Here is a 21,832-nt window from a genome sequence, read left to right on the forward strand (position 1 = left end):
TCTTCCACAAAATTGTCCAATTTGTGCCCTTTAGGCAATTCACCCTTCTCAGAGCAAGCTTTCCAGTGAATCTGCTGCAGCTGCTAGTAGAAAGTAAGACAGAGCAGTGTTCTTATAGGTTTGGGATGAGAACAGAGGGGTTCACTGGCTTATGTTCCCCCTGCTTGCTATGCTGCTCCAGCAGCTCCCAAGTCCCCCCCCTTTCCAGCACTGCTGGCCGGTGCATAAGGGCATTCTTATGAGTCTCCTGCCACTCAAACACCAGCTCTTATTGTTTCATATCTATTACATCCTGTTCTCCTATACTATAGCCTGTATTCCAGTAAAAAATATCAGTTTTATTTATGCTCCTTGATCTAATTCTTAATTTCTAGGAGGGTACCCTTGCATATATAGCTAGAGCTGCTAGTGCCTTTGAAGACCAGATGCATCCAAGAAGCAGGATATCTTCTCACCTCCTAAGCCAGGCTGCTGGTAGGGTGGGAATCTTCCCTCCACTCAGCTCAAGCCCACCCTTCTCTGAGCTGCATTCTGTGTCTTGTGATCCAGAGGAGGTGGTCCAACCACACACTGGGCAGGCACACCCCAAAATACCCACAAAGGGTCACGGAAAAGCCCAGTGGAAGCTCTCTGTGTCAAGGGTCTCCCATTGCTGGTGTGTCTTTCTCTTCTTCACACCACCTTTCAGATTTAGTTTGTATTTGAAACATGCTCCAGTAGGAGCTGTTTACGCAGCTCTTGTACATTTGGTTGTTACTAGAGAACAGGCTAAAGCAGATTTGGCAGCTTGGTACCTGCTCCTGCCAACTTCACCCTTGTTCAACAATCCCCAGCACTCCAACAGTAAAACAAACAGCTGCACAGGAATGTCAGGATTTGGCATGCTGAATGTAGTTTCTATAAAAAGGCACCCGTGAAATGATGCAATTTCTAAAGTGAAAAATAGTGTTTAAAATAAAGCTAAATGGATGGATCATTAATTCAGTAATAAAAAAGTTATCAAAAATGCCTGTGTAAGAGTACTCTTAACAAGATTGTAACAAATTAGAAAATTTGTTGGCCTGGTGGGAATAAAAGATTTTAAAATAATATAAAAAAGTTTGGAAGCATTCAAAAACATGAATATGCCTTTTTTCTTTTTAAATACACAGCACAGTGTGCTTTTCTTCCTGCTTCTGGGAACAATCTTTCATTACCATGGCTTTAATGAATTTTTGAGCTTCTCTGGGGCAGGGGAATTGAAGTTACATGAGTGAGAAGTGATTTTTCAAGAACTATCCAGTGTGACCCCTGAGAAATCATGTCGATTTTTGGAGCATGCTATGCCCTCGTATAACCAATCACATAAATGTTTAGGACAAGCATCTCTCCCCAGTATAGTCTTTCTCCACACCAGTTATACATTTTTCCCTGAAGTGAAGGCTGCTATGTTTATCTTCCATAGATAAAACACAAAGCCATTGTGATTTTGACAGCTGACTGAAAAAAAAAAGTGAAAAGAGAGAAAAGAGCCTTTGATATGGTTCCTGTTATTCATATACACTCAGCTAAAATTTTTTCCCAAGATGTAACATCAGAATACAGAGTCCTCTTTCATACTTCTTGAATTACAGAGCTGAATTCATTCCCACATACTATGATGTTTAATAACAGTGCAGTACTGGGTTTAAGTTCTCTTGGTAGAGTTGAAATCATTAAGACATTTCACAGCTTCAGTACTGAAAACTGCATTCAAGTGTACAACTACAACTCTGAATTCAGAGTTTTCAACTGTATGCACAGCAAATTGCAAGTACAAGTTCCACTGTGCTGAGACTGTGTCCATATTCATACCTGCAGACTACTATAAATTTACTTCTCTGCAACATTCAAACCAAAGAGATGGAGTTTTATAGAAAAGATGTAACTGTCATTTTTATTATCATCCCAAAAATAAAACAGTTTCAGAGTTTTAGAAAGAACTTGCACTTCCAGGCAGTACTTTAGAATATGAGACACTCTAGCCTAGTGCATCAAGCAACGTAACAGACATTATACCAACTTTGGTGCTGCTGCAAAGAAACAAACCCAAACCAACAGAAGTGAAAATGGAAGGTAAGCCACCATTTACAGAGAAATATCACATAGAGAAAGTCTTGTGAACTGCTTTCCATTTTCTTCACAAACTTCCAGTCTCTCTTGCATAGTGAGCCAGAAATCACTTAGTTCTTCTTGACGTTGCAGGGCTCATGAATGGATCATCCTGAAATTAGCAAAGAGATGCATATTCCTGAAACTAGCAAGCATTCCAAGTCAGAAAAAAGCAGTCACCTTTAGATTAAACTAGAAAGCCTGGCCATATGATTCCATGTTTCCTGACAGACTGCTTTTGTTGCTTTTGATATGAAAGAAGTAATTTATTGATTTAAAAGGCCATGTCACATATATGCAGAGAATAGTTTATGTCAGTATGACCAGAACAGCTACTTTGAAACAAGGAACAATCTCTACTTCAGTTGTAAATGAACAGCACATACCTCAATAAAATTTTGTCTATGTACATATTGCACATAATAATTTACTGATATTTGTATGAATCAAAAATTCTGTTTCTTTTTTGCATAATCAAGCAAACGTGTGTTTTAATTTCAGGTACAAGAAGAGATAGCACAGTGGGGAGAAGGGACAAGAATGTAGTATGTTCTCTGACGTGGCCATCATATGTCACTGTTAAGGATTCTGACCATGCACCATAGAAAACAAACTGCAAAGATATACTGCAAGAACATACATATTAGACCTGAAGACAGTGTTTTAAATTTTTTAAAAAGTGTACTTAGATAATTTGCAACAATAAAATGAAAAGAGCCATTTCAAAATGAAAAAAAATTTCTTCCTTTTTACAAGAATAAAATATATAACTAAATGAAAGGATTTAGCTAAGCACTAGAAGAGATTATAATTACTTTCTCTCCCAGGCAATTCCAGGTCCACATTTCAGTAATGACAATTCACTGATTAAGAACTGAAGGGAAAAAGAATTGGATAGTTTCCTGAGGTCCCTTCCAGCCTTATTTTTGATAATTATGCACGCAATCTAGTCAAAGTTAGTTGCAATAATCTAGCCCTGTTAGGGAAAAAAAATAATGAATTCAATTTCACTCTGAAATGCTTTACTCAAACAGCTGTAAAACAGTGAGCTATAGAAACTTACATGAAATAAAACTAAAAAATAGTAGTATTTAAAACTATATACCATACCTCATCTGACTCAAAATCAACTCCTCTAGATGCTTGGCTTTGTGAGCCTCTTTTACTAACTGAAGATACTCTTGGCAACCTTGAAACATACAAAGAGAAAAAAAATGGCATCAGCATGTTCTCAGTCACCAGACATTCCAATAACTTGCCCTTTAACTTAAGAGTTGGACCACCAATACACAAAGTAAAAATAATTAGACATAACAGTAAGTAGAACAATACAGATTCTTAAAACAATATATTAATACTAAAGCTCTGATCAAGTTTACCTCAATCAGTAATCTAATTTTTTTTGTTACAGAAAGATAACCCATATTAACAAGTAAAAATTTATATAAATTCTTTTAGCACTGTTATGACTTTTCTAAAAATCTGGCAGTCAATCAGATCCTTGGAGTCTGCTTATTGCCAGTCAGAAATAAAGCACATATTGCATTCATTAAGCAAACATACTGACCTTTGATTTACTTTGGAAGAAGGAGGAACAAAAGAAGTATCTTCTGCATCAGAATCAGAATCTAAAATATCCTGAAAAAAATGTATAAAGCTTTTCCACAGACTTTATCCTTATAGAAAGAGTGCATAATGTGTCAGTACTATAGCACAGAACCTCTGGGGTTTTTTCCAGCTGTACTCCTATTTAGTAAGAATAATATATACTTGAGAGGGCTCTTGATTTGCACAAATTTGCAAATACAGCACAAGTTTATTCTTCACATCTTTGACCCTGCAGAACCCATCAGAAAAACACACATGTATATAAACCTCCTATCTTGGGCTATGGTCACAAATAAAACATGGCTTTTCTCAGACAAACACCATAACAAAAAAGGATACAAAAGGTCTAGATTAATAAGTAGAAACTTAATGCGGGAACTGATAGTTTGGAAATATCTGCTGATTTAGGCTAATGTTTTGACTGTGTATTTATTTTTCAAATCAACAATAAAAGACAGCACAGCTTCACTCATATAACAAGGTGTTTACCTCAGAGTAAGACTGGAACGAACTTAAAGAGTGATCTGTTTTCGAAGACATAAAGGCTGGAATAAAACATATGTAATACTGTTAAAGGCTCACACAATTAAATGTAAACAACATTATATAGTTCTTTTTATTTAAGATCTGCCTAAAATGCATTTCCACTGCAAAATATCCTGTGAAATAAACAAGCAAGCCAACCCAAAACACAAATTCAGTCTGTCAACCCAAGGATATAGCCCTCTGTGCAGCTGCAGCTGCTTCCCAGTCTGGCTGAAAAAACATCAGTAACGTTGGTTAAGAGGACATGAAAAATATTGAAACTATAACTGAAATTCTGTACATCTAACAGGTTAAATATAAATGCATCTGCTAAAATAATTTCTCTGCAATATTTCAGGTCATTTGCTGTCCAATTTAAAATTAAGGTAATTTGCTCATTAATTTAAAATTCAGTCTACCTTGGGGTATTTTGTGGGGGGTTTATGTGTAGATGAGTGAGTGGTATTTTTTTCTTTAATTTTCAGATTATCTATGCTGTTTCCTCAGTGCCTTCCCTCTACAGCAAGGAAGAGCTACTCTCACATATGTAGGCATCTTAAAGACAAGATTTTCTTCCCTAGTAAAAACTGGCATCTTCAAAACTTGCTAAAACATAACACTAAATGGATTTGCATTAAAGCTTGTAAGCATCAGTCAAATTTAACTTTTTATCCCCTGAGGAATATTCTACCTAAAATGTTAAGTCACATTCTTTCTATGCTTATTCCTTAAGAAACTGCATTATGTAGTGTGTTTCCTGTTTGCAGTTCTAGTCAGAAGTTCCTAACACATTTCATTTTACCCCATGACAGAAGAATATCACTATGTTTTTCCTTTTCTTTTTTCTTTCTCTCATCACTGTTAGTTATTCTATTTCATTAGTAAAAGCTGAAATGGACTAATAGAATAAAAGGCAATTAAAGCACTTCATCAGCAGAGCAGATGAGAGTAACAGAGAGATCACAGGCCTACCATCTATTGTAGACATGTTCTTGCCAGGCACAGATACAGGCTTGTAGGATCTGCTGCCAGAAGCTGACTCTTGCCTAGTGGCTCCTGTAGAGATAACAAACAAAATGCAAATCCGTTCAGCAGTTTGGGGTTTTTTTTCTCCTCTTTAGTCTATCATTACTGAGTGGGAAGTCACTTGGAAAAAATCTACAATCCTCTTCACTCCTCACTTTCTCCCTGAATTAAAGCCCTCCTTACATGCAGATGAACTGATCTGGGTCAAGTATTCAAAGGTCCACAGACAACCTCTTAACAAACAGGGCTCTACTCTGATGGGATCACAACAGTGTTGGGGCACAGAGTCACAGAACTTGTTTAAAAGCACTAACCAAATAAAATGCAATATGACAGCCTTTGTTTCAACTCAACATGCTCTCAGACATTTGGGCATATTACTGAGACAACTCAAAGGAGTTAATTTTATATATATATATATGTATGTATATAATGGAAGTACCACTACCACTGTAAAGTGTAAAATTACACTCAGTCCAGGAGCTATTTAATGCTTTTTGCTTAAGAAACACTCCCCATTTTTTCAGTCACTAGAATCATTAAAGTCTCTTGTAAACTACATCAGGAGAGAGGCAATCTATATCTCCATTTTCCAATGATCAAATGCATTACCTTCAGCAGTGACAAAGGTCTATCCACACACTTCATTGTCCAGACCTCCCCACTAATGCATATTTTAGGAGTATACTATGCTTCCACGGTTGGGAAGCACAATAATCTCCTTTTAATCACAGCAAAAAGTCAGAATTTCAGCCTTGTAAGGCAGTCAATTGTATGTAATAGGACACCACAAGTATTTGAGACGAGCTTTTTTTCCAGTAGGAGTTCTTCAGCAGCAAATTTCAACTAGATGGAGGCATCAAATGGAAGTCACCTTTTAAAGGAAAAAAAGTCAGGAACTGCAGTACAAAGACTGCCAAGTTTTTCTTACCTCTTCCTCTTCGAGATGAACCTCTTGCTGTTGAATTCTGTCCTCTTGCACCTCTTGCCCTGCCTCTTGCCCGACCCCGTCCTCGGCTCAGTGTTGAAGAAAGGCCATCACTAGTGCCTATCTCCTCCACATCCATGGCATCTTCATCATTGGTGGCTGCAACCAGGACATCATCCTCAGACCGGTTGGCTCTGGCCCTGATCATTGCCTGAAATGGAACAGTAATTACAGGGAAAAGAATCTTAAATCATGAAACACACCATTGTTAAATCCTAGTTACGTATAATAAATACATAATATAACTATAAATTAAGAAAAAGAAATTCTAAACAAGTGAGGCTTTGAAGAATAAATCCAGTGTTATGGAAGGTGAGGACATCTGTGAAAATACTTAGTTTATTTAATTAGATGTGTACATATAAAGTAGTTAGGTAAGATCTGATAACAGAATGGAGCTCGGTACTGTGACACATTGTCAGTGAAGTTTGGTGAATAGCTCAGGTCATCCTGTGTCAGCTACATGTGTCTGCTCAGAGGAAGCACTCTATGGGCTCTGCCGACTTGAACTTCATTGATGACAGTGGGTGATTAAGACAACTAGCTCAGGTGATGATATCCCAGATTAGGAGAACTGAATCTCACCCCAGGTGCCCTTCAGCTCAAAATTTCATTCCAGTCCCACATAACTTGCTAAGACAAGGGAGCACCCATGCTATCAGTAGCTGGCAATTTTCTTTGCAAATACATATGCAATCAAAGTATAAATATGTGGGAGATCTAAGATTCAAGATTGCTGATAAGGACACAGTACCTAAGGGGTTACCAATACTCCCCATTTGTTCCAGTAATACCACCCAATATAGTCCACCCACATGGTGATGAGATCATGAAGAACTGAGGCTGAAGGACCTTTGAAAGTCACCTGCCTGGTCTAACCTCAGTTAAAAGCAAGAAATAATGAACATTCAGGTTCACAAATTTGTACAAGAAAAGAGACCTCAAAAGCCAAACTGAGCAGTAGCTTAGGCACACATTATCCTAACAAAGATTTAAAACAGACTTACTAAGCTTTAAAGGCCAACAAACACCTTTTGGCAAGCACAATGCTGAAGTATTACTGAAGCATTGCTAAATGACTGCATTTATATGCAGAACTCAGGACTCCAATTTTCAGCCTGTGTTTAAAATTCAGAGTAATTACCTCACGGAATTCCTCATCTTCTTCTTCGGTATTCTTTTTTCTACTTTCTCTGAATTTTCGCACCTGAATAAAAAAAAACAGTTCCTGTCAAAATAACAGTTCCCGTCACACAAAAATCAAAATACAGTAAGTGTGAAGCTTTAATCACTGAATCATTAAGTCAAGCTCATGTGAGAAGTGAAGAGTCCAAGAATAACTGAAGAGTTTGTTTAGGGTCCTTTCATGCTGTCCTATGGTTTAAGATTCTCACATTCTTTTAATAACTGGAGCTACATTCCTGGGGAGGAAGCAAGCTTAGGACATGATGGAGACACTGTGTTTAAGAGAAAGAGAGAAACATGAATAACTGGAAAAAGAGGTAGAGATGAAGAAACAAGACAGAAAAATAACTAATATGAGAAGAGACAATGTTGCAGTACACCTACAACTAAGGGAACTCGACAAATATGGGAAAAGATACAAGGCATGACAGAAAGAAGATAATAGTTCTAGACAAACAACAAAAAAACACCCTAAAGTGTCACAGAAAGCCTGCAGGCACTAATTGTTCATGGTCTCTTTCAACCTCTCATTAATTAAAGCAATCAGTAAGAAGACAGGTAGATGCAGCCTTCCTTCCTCACCAAATTATTCTTTAAACAGTGAGTGCACAGATAAGCTGCAGAACAACTTCTTCCACAATGTTGAATATTACAGCTGAAAGCATGGGCCCATGTGGAAGCTCAACAAGTTGACAAAAATGCCTTTCAAGGGTTGCTCAGTACACATAAACCAGGCCTGTCTCTGGGATACCCTGAGCTGCAGGCAGTTAGAAGCAGATAGAGCACCTGAAGGATAAATTTCCTTTATGCTTTTTCTGTTCTTGTATTCTTTCCTAAGCCAATATGAAAAATCTATGATGAGATTATACCTACCATTTTTCTCACAACAGTGGTAAATATGTAGTTCTACATCTATTACAGATTTTTTCTATGAAAGTGTGTGCAACCGAAATCCCATTTTCAGTATAAGTTTTGAAATCATGTTAGAAATATTTGAAACTTCATAATAAATTCATTATTTATTTATTAATTGCAGAAAACGACTAGAGGCAAGTGTTACAGATGCTCCAAACACAAGCAAATCTATTAAATCACGTTTGAGCACTGATTTTCTCCACTGCCTTCACCTCTCTTGGGGAATCAACATTAACAGAACATTACCTCCTCATCTATTTTTTCTTCCTCTGCATCAGTGCGACGCTCCTTGAGAAACCCCTGAGTTTTTTTTAGTTGAAATTTCACCAGCTCTTCTATGGCATCTTTTTCCTCTTTGTCCACAAACTCTTGCACTGCTTCTCCCATAGCTCTTTCAGTTAGAAGTGAAAGCTGTACTTTCTTTAGAATTGGGAAAAATAATTTGTTAAGAGGCATCTGCCATTAGAGAAAGAAAGCAATATTCCAGCTGTCTCAGATAAATATTACATTAAGTTGGTTGCACAAACAGTAATGTGCAAACCAGAGAAAAGCACAGCAATAAGCAAATGTTATTTGTCATAAACCAGTTACAACTCTCTTGCTACTAGCATGTCACAACAACTTCACAGACTATTTTTCAAACTACTCAAAGCAAAAGGCTTCATGAACAGTAAAGAAACTGCAATGCGAGTAATATCTAAAATACATCCTTTCAGGAAATAATACTGCCCAGACAATAAACTTTGTAGCTGTTATAAAATAAAATGTTTAAATAAAGTAAGTATAACAAAGGAACATGATTTATGCTGTCCTAATACTGACACCTAGCATGTGTCTAAGGTTAGGCAGAATGATGTAATTTGAATAATCTTGACCTCAAGAATTCTTGCCCTAAAGACTTTCTACAACTGAAATAGCTTCTGCAAGTTATGCTTGATCCCCTACATCAAGCATTTGTGCACCTGGCTCACTAATTATTTTTCATCTCTTAGATGTTACTGCACTAGTGTTGGGAAAGAGATATATACTAGATTTAACAGCAGAGTGGGAAGAAAGCAAATTGTCAGGGATCTCTCTTCCTTCTCCCTGCTCTGCTTTAAATAAAATGTGAAAGTGCACTACATCTGAGGACATGAACATACTGCAAAGTAACAAGTGACTCTGAGTCAGCTGGTAATAGTAAATGCTACAGTCTCACACTGGCCCTAGAACAAATTAAGGTAGCTCTTCATTCCCATGCTGCCTCACTTTCCTCCTGTACTTGAGTAAACGACACATCACTCTGTACAGGGCACACACTGCAAGTTCACATGAAGAGCTGTCACGCTCTCAAACCAGTGTGTGTTCACACACCTACACAGTCTACACACAACAGTTACTTGCTCATCTAAGACACACACTTCATGTGGTAATTCTCAGCCAGTTTTATGGGAAATAAATTCACTTCTTGGTGAATGTCAGTCTTTTCAGGGTTTCCATTAAGAAAGAAAAAAAAAAAGAAAAGAAAAATAATATGACATTGAAAAAGGAAATTATAAAAGGTAGAAAAAAACCTTCTCTGCTGTCTGGAAATACTGCTTTACAAGATCTTCCACCCTCAGTGTCATTCCTTCAGCAGGTCTGCTAACCACTTTTCCAAAATTAATATCAATGCCTAGAACAGAAAAGCACAGTGGCATCATCCACATTTACTTTTTTTTTTACTATCCCACAGCTTTTAATTTTTACTATCCCACTGAGAGTAGCAGGAAAAAAGGTTAATGAAGGCCTCCTAAGAATTGTGGTGCCTTTCATATGTAAAGCTTTTTGTTCTTTTTAGAGTCTATTCATTGGAAACATGGATAAATGTAATAATTGTGCAGACAACTCCACCTCTAGCAGATAAAAAGAGTTCTAACTAACACATTCTAGAATTATGTACTGAACATTGTGTTCTGAAAGTTATAACTGAACTCTAGATCACAAATGGAAGAAAATCATAGGAGCCATCAAAGTACAAAAGTTTTTTTAAGTAATCCATTTACTAGTAAAGAGATTTTCCTCCACAGCTCGCTGACTGATTTTCAATAGAAAATGCTCATAGCTCATCCTCCCTTCTCAGGCAGGAAGTTAGGGATGGCAGAAGGATGAGAGGGATGGATAAAGATCCTAGGTTAGCACATACCACACAAATAACATAAAGTGACTATAGACTGCTTTAGACTATAGACTGAATTCCTGAAGTCTTAACATCACCTGTATTGAACCACAATGTCCACATTTAATGAAAACTTTGAGTGCTTCATTAGCCATTTCCATTGTATTAGAGGCTGTCTAATAAAGCAATGCAAAAGCCATAGCAATGCTTTTATATTCCCTTCCCGAAGCTGACATGCTCATTAAATAGGAAAAGTAAATTAGTGAAACATGTTGGCAGATGTGGTAGCTACTGTGTACTCTGAAAATGTTGAGATTACACAACAATAAAAAAGGAAACCAAAGCAAAGTAAACCAGGATCAATACAGTATAATTTTAAGAACGTACCACTAAAAGCAGTTTTTATTCATGAAACGATGTTTGAACTTCACAGTATTCAGTATTCATTAGTATACATTCATTAGTATACATTAGATGGCATTCATTAAAACTGTCACTGGAACTGGACAATGAACTTACAATGCACTAATGCAAGCCAGAAAGAGTTATTTAGCACATTATGTTCCTGTACAAGCCAAATCTTCATTAGCTGTGTTCCTGTACAAGCTGAATCTTCATTAGCAACTATTACAAATCCAGTGTTTGGACAACATCTATTAACCATTTATTAAAAATTCTAGGCAACAGTGAGAAATGCTGCAATAGTAACAGGTATTATTAGTCTTGCCCAAATATTTGAATAGAAATATACCTGGAAGAGACAAGCCAAGAGCATCTCACACACATGATTAATTAGTGCAAAATGCTATCCTATATTTGGACCTTTTTTAAAAAATATATGAATATCTCTTAAGCCCATATCCTTCATTACTATTTTAGGTATGAACAAATTAAAATTACTATAAAATAAAACTAAAATATAAAGGGAAAAAGCGCTATATCCATCTCTTTTCCTTCTGAGTGTTCAATCCCAATTGTCTTATCCTAAAAAGTCTCAAGAGTGAGCCACTTCATGCCTTTCATGGTAATTATCACAGAACCATAGAGTAACTCAGTCTGGTATGGGGTTATATGGATTACTATAAGCAACTCAGTAAGGTCGGAGGCCAAAGGAAAACGAAAATGTTTCTGAATAACTGTGAGAAGATGCTGTGCTGAATACCAGAATCTTGGACAAACCCAGAAGTAGAAAAGAAATAACTGTGCAATATATACACTTAAGTAAGACAATGCCTCTTTACTCCTCCTATAACACATCAGATGGTAGACACCAAGCCTTTGCAAGTGCTGAGCAAGAAAATACAGACAGAGGAATGAAAACAAAGGCAAGCCAATGATTCCTTCTTTCATAATCACCTTTTTTCTCCTTTTGTTCACGATGCCTGAAAAAGTGTATGATGTCTTTCGGGTTAGCCACCCTGTGCATGTACTTCTGGCTGAAACGATGAACACTGAATGGTTCAAAGCCACCTGCATAATCAACCTAAGTGAGGAAAAGAAAAAATTAAATATGAACCAAACAGAAACGGGAAAGCCACACAATTCACAACAAATTTGTTATGCTTCAAAGGAAAAAGTTAATAGTAAGAAATAAGTCAACCTAAAATTAATGCCTTACTATGCAGCAAAGTTAATGGCTAATAACAGCTAATAACAGCATTAACAGAATAGCTAATAATAGCTCATATTTATAGCTTGTTCTTAATTTGTTTCATTTACTAGCCTTCACAATAGTTTCCAGTTGGGTTAGGAACGCACACAGGATAATGTGACCTAAAAAGCCATCACAGTAGATAGCCACTTTTGATGCCCTTACTCAGAACAGCAGTGAAGTACATTTATGTTCAATTTCATGCTTTACCTTAGGTAAACAGAAGTCTGGTAGGTAATTTATATTTGCCTGTACACAGCAAAAAAATGTATATATTACGTGTTTACACAAAAAGCATGACTTTGCTTTGAAACTTTTCACAGTGACCTTTAAAAACAAAGCAATCCAAGATGAACAATTTCTTACTCTTAATCTTATGATCGGCTTCTCTGGCTGGCGGGGATTTCCCAAGCGTTCTCTTTCTGCAGTGTCCAGCATCAATTCCACCTGTGAAGCAGAATTATAAATTCAGTTCCACTTTGTTCTCTTACAGATGCCTCAACATTTCAAGTACACCTTAAAATACATACAGTTGCAAGGGGAGCTATCAATATAAATCCTTATACAATGTGCCCTCATTCCTAAACACATATGTACCAGTATGCAGCCAAAAGTCATTAATAATGACTGAGAAAAACATGGCAATGAAAGGCTTATCCTCCAGATACAGTGTAGTCCAGCAGTATCTACATCACTGATCTCTCATATTTTATTGCCACTATGCTTTGCTAAATTTCTAATTCCAGGGAAAAGCAGAAAGACCCATATAAATCTAAGAAATAAGCAATTAATAAACTTGCTTAGTTACTTCTGCCATTTCAGACTGCATGGCTGAGCTATCAGGTTCAGGCCAATGTATTTATACCAGTTCTAAAGTGCACGTCCAACACTGCCCAACTCCCAGGTGCAAGCTTTTGTACAAAGATTATATAGACACCAAACAAGCAGTTCCAGCCTACTTTAACAGGTCATCCCAATCAACGAATCTGGAAGCCAAGGCTGCAGAGTGAATGTCATGGAATTAGCTTCCTATGGAAGCATTTTCTGTCGTAATATGGGGCAAGACACAAGATTTCTCATCTTACAGTCTCAAAACCAGTCACAGATCCCATCCCCTGTCCATAAATTATCCATAAACCGTTAGTATCACAGGTTACCTTTTCCATGCAGAATGCCTGTATTGCCTGAGTAACATTAGGATTGTCAGGATTAAAAAGATCTGGATGATCAGCTAGAACAATATCCTCTATATGGAAAGTTCGCACTGTCTCTAGAGCAATCTTCTCCATTTTCATTTTTTTCCCTTTAACATGCAGCAAACCAATGTGTCTAGAAGGAGAAAGGTAACTTACTAGAAGATAAACTTTAGAGAACTATGGCATTAAGATTTGTTTTCAAATTAATGTTTACTTTTCAGGGACAAAATTTCAAAAGCTACAGGAAGATCTGCACTTCAGGGTTGGCCCTACAAAACTTCCGTTTTTTTATATTTAGACTGTGCTTGTTCCATATACAAGCATCTACACCCAGTTCCTTGTATTCCAATTTATCAGTATGTAACTCCTCTTAGCTAAGTTCCATTTGCTTCAAATGTTAGATTAAATTGTAAGCAAAGTAAAAGTTTATACCAGGTACTCATTCCATCTACTTTGCTTATTATGTCACACTTTGAAGCCAATCCACACAGTACTACAAGTCTTTTCACAGTGGATACAAGTATTTTTCTGTTCCCAACAGAACACGTGAGCTATGTAAGAGAAGGCATAAACAAGAACAAGAAGAAAAGCTCACACACTTCTTCACAGCTTCTCCAGGGGACAGAGATGTCACCACTGAACTTCCTGGCTGAGAGATGTAGAAACGTTGCTGCTCATTTTGGAATGGAGCTATTTTGCATTCATGTTCATGACCCCACACAACAAGATTAATAAAATCATCTAAAAACTGCTCCGGGATGTAGTTGGTACCTCCATGTTTGCTCCTGTTCAAGAGAAGAGAAGAATAATGGATGGGCAAGGGGAGAGTGAACAACGGGAAGAACATCAGTGTGATTTAAAATTATACGGGAACTCCAACAATAATATCATACGTGTCAGGTCTTCTTCACATTTATTCCTTTCACAGTTGTCTAGTGTTTGGTTCAACAAAAGGGCAACTTACAGAGCTCCCTGTTTTACATAGCTCACTGTTTTCTGCTCCCCTCCTTTTATTTGGATCTTCCTTTTATTCTTTCTTAGCTTGTAAGACTTCTGGGTTTTTTCTATATGAATGCTTTTATAGCATCTCATGGCAATTGGTTTTTGTTGGTTTTTGTTTCTTTAAATTGGGGGGTAAAACCCACTGAATTAAACAGATATGGGACATGCCATCCCTAATTCCTCTCTGGAAGACAAGGGAGATGGGGGAGTGAGTTCCTTCAGTCTACAGGACAGAAATCAGTACATAGGGTAATATGAGCTATATTTGAGCATGAGGACTGCCCTTTTTTTCAGGAAAAAATCAGAAGAAAGGATTTGGAAAAGAACTCTGCCTGTTCCTACCATCACTGCTGGAGAAGCCTGTAGGCAGACAGAACATGTTACCTACCTGTAAAGCACAGCAGTGCAAGGGAACATAGGGTACTTGTTAGACTATGGTTCAAACAAGGATAGAAAACACAGTAAGAAGTTTGGTGCTCTCCAAGCTCTAACAAGCAGAAATTATATGCACATACTAATGTCTCTGACTATAAAAGTTTGGGAAGAGATCTCCCAACTTCCCTAACTCACTTATTTCAAACCTTTTCCTTTACAGTTCTCCAAAAAGAGGTGTAAAACAATGTTTTCACTTGTAAAAATCTTAAGAAACCAGCTACTCACAATAAGCATGAACTAAAACAGCTGGCTTGCTCACCTATCCTCTTCCAGGCAGTTTAAGTAATTTGATGTAATTAATTCAGTACTGTTACCTATTTTGATGAAGCACAAACAAGTTAAACCAACTATCTTCATCTTCTTTTGGTCTCAGCATGGTTACTTGCTTATTGACAAACATACGATACAACCTCTCATCGGGAATAGCTCCTGAAGTGGACATACAAAAAAGAAAAAAAAATTGTGTGGCAAATAATTCTGTATTTCATAGCATTTTTCTAGCAATTCTATTAAAAAAAACATGAAGAACAAAAATATAGCAGCCTTCCAGTACCCAAAGTGGGTTTACAAGAAAGCTGGAGGGGACTTTTCAGAAGGGAAAGCAGTGATAGGACAGAGGAATGCTTTAAATTGAAAAAGGACAGATTCAGGTTGGGATTGGATATTATGATGAAGTTTTTTATTGTAAGGGTAGTGAGACACAGAATAGCTTGCCCAAGGAAGTTGTGCATGTCCCATCCCTGGAAGTCACTGATTATTTCCTTGAAGTTTTTAACTAGGAGAAAAAACCAAATCCAAATCCTTAGCCAGGCTTGTGATAGATATCAACAAATCCTGTATGGAGTGCCCATATTTTCTATAAGAACAAATGCTCTCTGAATCAGAGAAAGTCAAAAAGATATATAAATAATTCTGGCACAAACATAAAGAAACACGTCATGAACATCTTCATGCAGCAACACTGGTACTTTGGAAAGTTGTTGCATTTCCCAGTAACAACTCTGGCATTGAAAAGTTTTAGATTTTGAAATTAGAACATTCCACCTACTACTAACCTTCCAAATATCTAGCAAGCTTTCAAAGTATCTCATTAAGCACACAAAATGATGGTAAACTAGGATTTAATTTAGAGCTATAAAAGTTGCTAGGAATTAAGTGTTTAAGCACTCATGACTGGACAAAAAATAAGAAATATGAAAAAATAAGATCTTAATAATTAACTTCTCTAGACAGAAAGCAGTCAAAAACAACTAAGTAAGAAGTGAGGGTAGAGGGGAATTCAGTGAAGAAAATACAAAGGAACAAACCTGAAGCTGAAAACTTATCATAGAATCACTTTAAAGTATGAAACTTCTAGGTTTCTTTAAAGAAACAGATTACCCATGGCCAATGTCACTTATGAACCACTTCAGACAGACACATAAGACATTAGACCTCTGCTCAGACACCTTATGTTTTTAAATATAATCAAAATGGCACAGGAACATAGGGTGTTTAAGTTTTGCCTAAGTAGGATGAAATAAGCTTAATACACAACAGAGTGAATTTAAGAGTGTGATTGCCCTGGCTTGATACACCGGCACTATGGTTAACTTAAGCAGGATTCATTTAACACCAATAAAACATACAAAAAACAAGTTTAGGAAGATTTATCTAAATGAGCAAAAAAAACCCCTGTCAGCCAGCGACACAAAGCAGGAGGAAAAACCTGACACTGTCACAGAATTGATATGCTTTAATTTAGAGTCATGTAGACCTTCATGTTTGCTGCAGCCTTTTATGTTTGTTCCAACTTTATTTAGACCTATTAAATTTCAGTAATACATGAACAGTCTAGTCACAGTCTGGCAGACAAATACTTACCCAAGCCATACAGAGCAATTTTTGTTCTGCCTTTACGCAATAAAATGGGACTAATATCTATTTTCTCCACGGAAGTTGAACGCCCAAAGTGATTCAGCAGTCCTGCACAGCTTAAAATATCCAATGCACACAGTGCATCTGCCTACAACAAATATTAAGAAACAAATACAAAATTCTGAACAGAATATTAAGTGTTTCATGTCTAAATGAAAGTTTCAAAAGTAAGAGAGAATATCTTTCCTTAAGTAACTTCTGCAGCTGAAAAACCCCATAACATATATTAGGGCTTTTGCTAGTACTCTAGAGGACAGAAGGAAATCTCTTTTCCTTACAAGTCATACTTCATTTTAACAATATGAAATTAAACATTAAATCATTCAGAAAAACAAAACCACAAAAAAACCCCATTCAAACCAGCCAGCCTCTAAACTACTACAAAAATTATTGGGTTAAGGTAACTACCTTGTAATAAGTTCGAAATTCAACTGCTGCAAAAACACTAATTTCTATGATATACTGCTATTTGATACAAAATGCACAATTATTAATTCAACACATGCATTTTAATGCTTTCTAAACATCCTTTTCCTGCCTACTTTTAGTAGCTTGTTTTTAAGCTACCATTTCACTATTATTAGATTATCCTCCTTGCAAATGCATGATGTATATCAATTACATATGCACATATCAAAATATCAAAATTCTCCTTCTTTAATAAAAAAGCTTCCAGTCTCCACAGATGGAATGTTTTAGAAACTTTCTGAAAGACTGCCACTTCTTGGCATGAAAAGTGATTCTGTTCTCAATGACAAAAACCTAAATTAAGAAATTAAACACAGTTTATATGGATCTCTTAACTTTTTTCCATTTGCTTTTTAATGTCACACTTACACTTAACTTGTCACTTATTAAGAGAATTCCTAAAGATACACAAAATATTTACACAGAGTGGAGCAACTGACTAAAACTTGTGTGATCTCTCAGAACTGTATTTCTATACAAGTTTCTATTTCTATATATTTGTGAACAGTACAATTGTGATAATAATTACCCCTGTGGGATCATCATGATTGCCATGAATACTAAAAACTGGGATAGAAATGTTGAGATTTTCATCCTGATAATTCACCCAAGGAAACCTGAACAAAAAGAGAAAAAGAAGTTAAACTACATCTGCAAATTTGTGTATGATTCTCCATATTCTCTTCAAATGAACTTCATCACAAAGAGACGTGGTACAAATCAGAATGATGTGATTATGAATAAGCCTAAACTTAAGCTTAAGCATAAGAAGATTCTTACACATGGTCTGGGAATGGCACTTTCCATGGGGAATAGGGTAGCAAAATAAACCTATTCTTTTAGAACAAGTCATGAAAAGAATCGTACAAAAAATTGTGTAGAAGTAGTCAATTAGGCTGTGCAACCATTGCTTACACACAAGGAACTCTGCTGGTTTTACCAAAGCAACTCATGTGAATTGGTTTACTTGAACTGTACTTGCAAAATGGAAACTATACATTGCATAACTATATCAAGAGTCACACCACATTCAGAAGTTTTTCAAAATACTATACACTTTCCTTTACAGATTTAGATGACAGGTGAATTTATCCTGCAAACTGTTCCACACAGACAGGCCTAAAAATTCCAGGTTCCAGTCATGGAGGATACAAAATAAAATTCACAACACACTCACCCATTACACAAACTAAGCTTTACATGATCATTTATACTAATATACTTACTTGCTGTTTTGAAAATTAACTGCCTGATCACTCAAAATTTCAAACTGAACAGGACGATCACCCATGCAGTATTTTCTTAGTGACTCCAAACAAGAGTGTATTGTTTTTCTGGAGGGTTTGTTGTCGTGAAAAAGGTCCCCACCTAACAAAACAAAGTCCACCTGTATGTAACAAAAAGCTTTATTATTTTAATTAAACATTTTGTATTACATTATAAATGTATTATATTTGTATTTTGTATTTTGAAAGACCTCTATGCAAATTGTTTAAATTATTTCTTGTAGGGAGTTCCACATACTTTCTCAAATATGAGCAAGTATACTTCTAGGTAAAAGGAGTTAGTAGTAACAGAAACAATAATTAACTTCCTTATTTAAAAAAAAAAAAAGTAATTAAATTATTAATTAAAACAAAATCAAACCCTAAAAGTCCCATTTATAAAGACCCATAGAAGAAAACAACTGATAGTGGTAAAGAAAGGACTAGTGTACTATTGTAATAAGGGTCTCCAAATTGGGTCCTGAACGTTTTTGACAGGAATGAAAAGCTACACTATTTTCTCATTGCTGCACTACCTCATGCAAAGAAACCAGTAGCTATCACCACATTATTTTGAGAAGGTATTAGTTGCAGTTTCTGCATATATTTAACTTTTGGGAAAGGATTAGGAAAAATCCTCATCAAAATGACAAAGAATCTGACTGATAAACATCCAGTCCTTAAAAATGGAATCAGTATCATTTAGGTTGGAGCTCTAAGACCATCAAGCCCAGGCGTTAACCCAGCACTGCCAAGCCCAACGTGAAACCATGTCCCTAAGTGCCACATCCATACATCTTCTAAACACTTCCAGGGATGGTGACTCCATCACTCTTTTGGGCAGCCTGTTCCAGTGCCTGACAACCTTTACAGGGAAGAAATCTTTCCTAATATGCAGTCTAAATCTTTTCTGGTGCAACTTCAGGCTATTTGCTCTAGTCCAATCATTTGTTGCTTGGAAGAAGAGATCAACTCCCACCTGGCTACATCCTCCTTTCAGCCACCTCTCACCAGACTTGTGCTCCAGACCCTTCCCCAGCTCCGTTGCCCTTCTCTGGATATGCTCCAGCCCCTCAATGTCTTTCTTGCAGGGAGGGGCCCAGAACTGACCACAAGGATTTGAGGTGTGGCCTCAGCAGTGCCCAGTACAGGGGGACGGTCCCTGCCCTGGTCCTGCTGGTCACACCATGGCTGATCCAGGCCAGGAGGCCATCAGCCTTCTTGGCCACCTGGGCACACCTGGATCATGTTCAGCTGCTGTCAGCCAACTCAGGCCCTGGGGATGCAGCAGACTTCCCTAAGAAGTGGAGCCAGTCTGAATATTGGGCCTTCAGGTCCCATCAGAAGGGAGTCTCTTAGAACAATCCATCTTTTTTCTTCACGGAAGGAGTTTTGACACTGGCCACAGGCAACAACCTCAGCATCACCTCTACTCTAGATGAACCACTGTCCTTGTTCAGTTCCACTTGCAGAGCCTCACAGCTGCTATGCCAGGTCACGTGGGGATGTGGGGCAGTCATGGAGGAGATGCACCTGCTGTTCCGGACAGGAACTTGTTGCCATTGCTCCCCGTCCCTTAATTCAGTGAGTTCATCCAGATGGAGTGTGGATAGGGAATCCTCTGGATCATGTGTCTTGTCTGCCTGCCAGTCCTACCCCAAGGAAAGTAGGGTGTGATTCCAGTAGTCTCTCTCTCATACATGCTCCCTGACGCTCCTCAACCAGAGCTGTGTCTGGATAGGGAGTTCTGTCTCGGCAGCTGTGCCAGCTGTGGTGGATCCAGAGAAAGGCCATGGCTTTCTGCCAGACAGACACTGCTGCTCCCTGGTGGAGCTGGCAGGGCTCAAGTGCTGTCCCTGCACAAAAAATCATGCCATGGCAAGCCTGTTTGCCATGTTGGAGGTGCTTCTGCTTGCTGCACTTCCCAGAAGCTTCTTTTACAGGTGTGGAGGCAGTTCTTGGCTGCCACTGGTCCTGACCCCATCCAGGTCCCATCAGCCACTGTGGGCTCCTGGTGGCTCTCAGCTCCCCTGGCATTGCCCCAGTTCAGGAATCCTCTCTGTCCACCCCAGGACAGGATTCTGCTGCCAATTGTGCAGGTGCTGGAGCTGCTCAGCACCAGAACCGTTTACTTCAGCAATTCAGCACTGCACAACACTGCAAAAGCTTCTAACAAATCTCTACTGATTTGTCAGAAGACTGTATATCACTACTCTCGCTCTCCTCAATCATTTTTCCTCCTTGCAGTGATAAACCCTCTCTAGATACCACTGAAACCAGTGCAGGCAATCCAAAACCACTGCCAATGCAACCAAGGTCATGATTCATTAAGAACACTCTGACAAAGAAATAGGCATTCTCTTTACTAAATCAGAAATGAAACTGAAAGCAACGAATAGTTCAGCCACTTGGTTTGGTATTAGTAGAGACTGTACCAGGACTCAGCTTTACAGCTTCTGGCAGATTGGACCATATTTTCAACAGTCTCAGTCCTTCCCTCTCCAAAAAAAGCAGCACTTACTTCATTTTTCTGAGCGTGGTCCAGAATTTCATTAAAAGTTACAAATGTGTCATTTCCACGCACTGGATCCTTCTCCAAATAGCCAAGATGAATATCAGTAGCAACGAGTATTTTAAAGGTATCTTCACCATCGCTGAATGAGACGGGAAAAACCGTGTCAGAGAACAATACACATAGGGAATTTCTACACAGTCTAAGTTAAGCTTATCTGTCCATTCAACACGAAGATTTGCCGTAAAACTCTACCAAGTATCAGTCCTGTAAGAGTCTCAAAATACTTCACTACTTGTATTGCAAACAGCACATCGCCAAACCAGCCAGTTGGAAGATTTGTTTATCTCAGTCACTCTGCTCCAGTAAAGGGCTGCAATCACCCCTCTGAAGTATCTAATTTAAAGCTAAAGAACCCTTTGTATGTTTTTTTGTTTTTAAAAATACTTGTTAACCAGTCTAATTCTCCCTTTGCACTGGTAATCTATACGTGCACGAAGGCAAGCACGGCGATCATAGGGACCAGAGGGAAAACACAACTGATGATCCCAGCTCTTCTTACCTCGTCCCAGACATACCAAACACTTGCTGACTGATGTGTCAGAAAACGGGAGCTTACTGTGAGTGGAAGGCGCTCATCCTCGCGCCGAGGTTCCTGACGGGAAGGCTCTGGCACAGCGCAGCCGGCTCACGGAGTCAGCTTCTCTCCTGGCAGACCGTACGCAAGAGACCAGACCAGGCGCTGGGCCAGGGCAGGGGGCACAGCTAGCACACGGCACGATCAGCGACCCGCTCGGTGTCCGCTCCCGCCGCGGCTCGGGCCCGGCACCGCCCCGTTCCGGCCCCGTTCCGCCCCGTTCCGCCCCGTTCCG

General features: G+C 38.1%; 1 protein-coding gene across 2 annotated transcripts; it reads right to left on the bottom strand.

The window, feature by feature from the left end:
• Positions 1-1,887: 1,887 nt before the first annotated feature.
• On the bottom strand, positions 1,888-21,781 carry MRE11 (MRE11 homolog, double strand break repair nuclease). Of its 2 annotated transcripts, XM_066341331.1 has the most exons (19): positions 21,580-21,781; positions 20,970-21,102; positions 18,410-18,570; positions 17,713-17,800; positions 16,662-16,803; positions 15,113-15,227; positions 13,961-14,146; positions 13,323-13,494; positions 12,532-12,612; positions 11,871-11,997; positions 9,931-10,031; positions 8,624-8,797; positions 7,422-7,484; positions 6,221-6,428; positions 5,236-5,319; positions 4,228-4,283; positions 3,698-3,768; positions 3,241-3,319; positions 1,888-2,242 (listed from the first exon to the last, which is right to left on the bottom strand). In XM_066341331.1, exons 1-19 carry the CDS (start codon positions 21,597-21,599, stop codon positions 2,198-2,200), a joined length of 2,106 nt encoding a protein of 701 aa, XP_066197428.1. In that variant the 5' UTR covers positions 21,600-21,781; the 3' UTR covers positions 1,888-2,197. The 2 variants fall into 2 exon arrangements, with proteins under 2 accessions (XP_066197428.1, XP_066197429.1); XM_066341332.1 differs by lacking the exon at positions 21,580-21,781 and having other exon boundaries at positions 18,410-18,551; positions 20,970-21,092.
• Positions 21,782-21,832: the final 51 nt, after the last annotated feature.

This window comes from Sylvia atricapilla, chromosome 2, assembly GCF_009819655.1.
Source record: "Sylvia atricapilla isolate bSylAtr1 chromosome 2, bSylAtr1.pri, whole genome shotgun sequence".
NCBI classification, from domain to species: Eukaryota; Metazoa; Chordata; class Aves; order Passeriformes; family Sylviidae; genus Sylvia; species Sylvia atricapilla.

Coding starts and splice junctions, on each gene's coding strand:
- MRE11 (XM_066341331.1), bottom strand. CDS start 21,599: ATGAGCGCCTTCCACTCACA. Junction 13,495..13,960: donor CCTGGAGAAGCTGTGAAGAA/GTGTGTGAGCTT, acceptor TTCTCCTTCTAG/ACACATTGGTTTGCTGCATG. Junction 7,485..8,623: donor AAGAAAAAATAGATGAGGAG/GTAATGTTCTGT, acceptor TTTTTTATTCAG/GTGCGAAAATTCAGAGAAAG.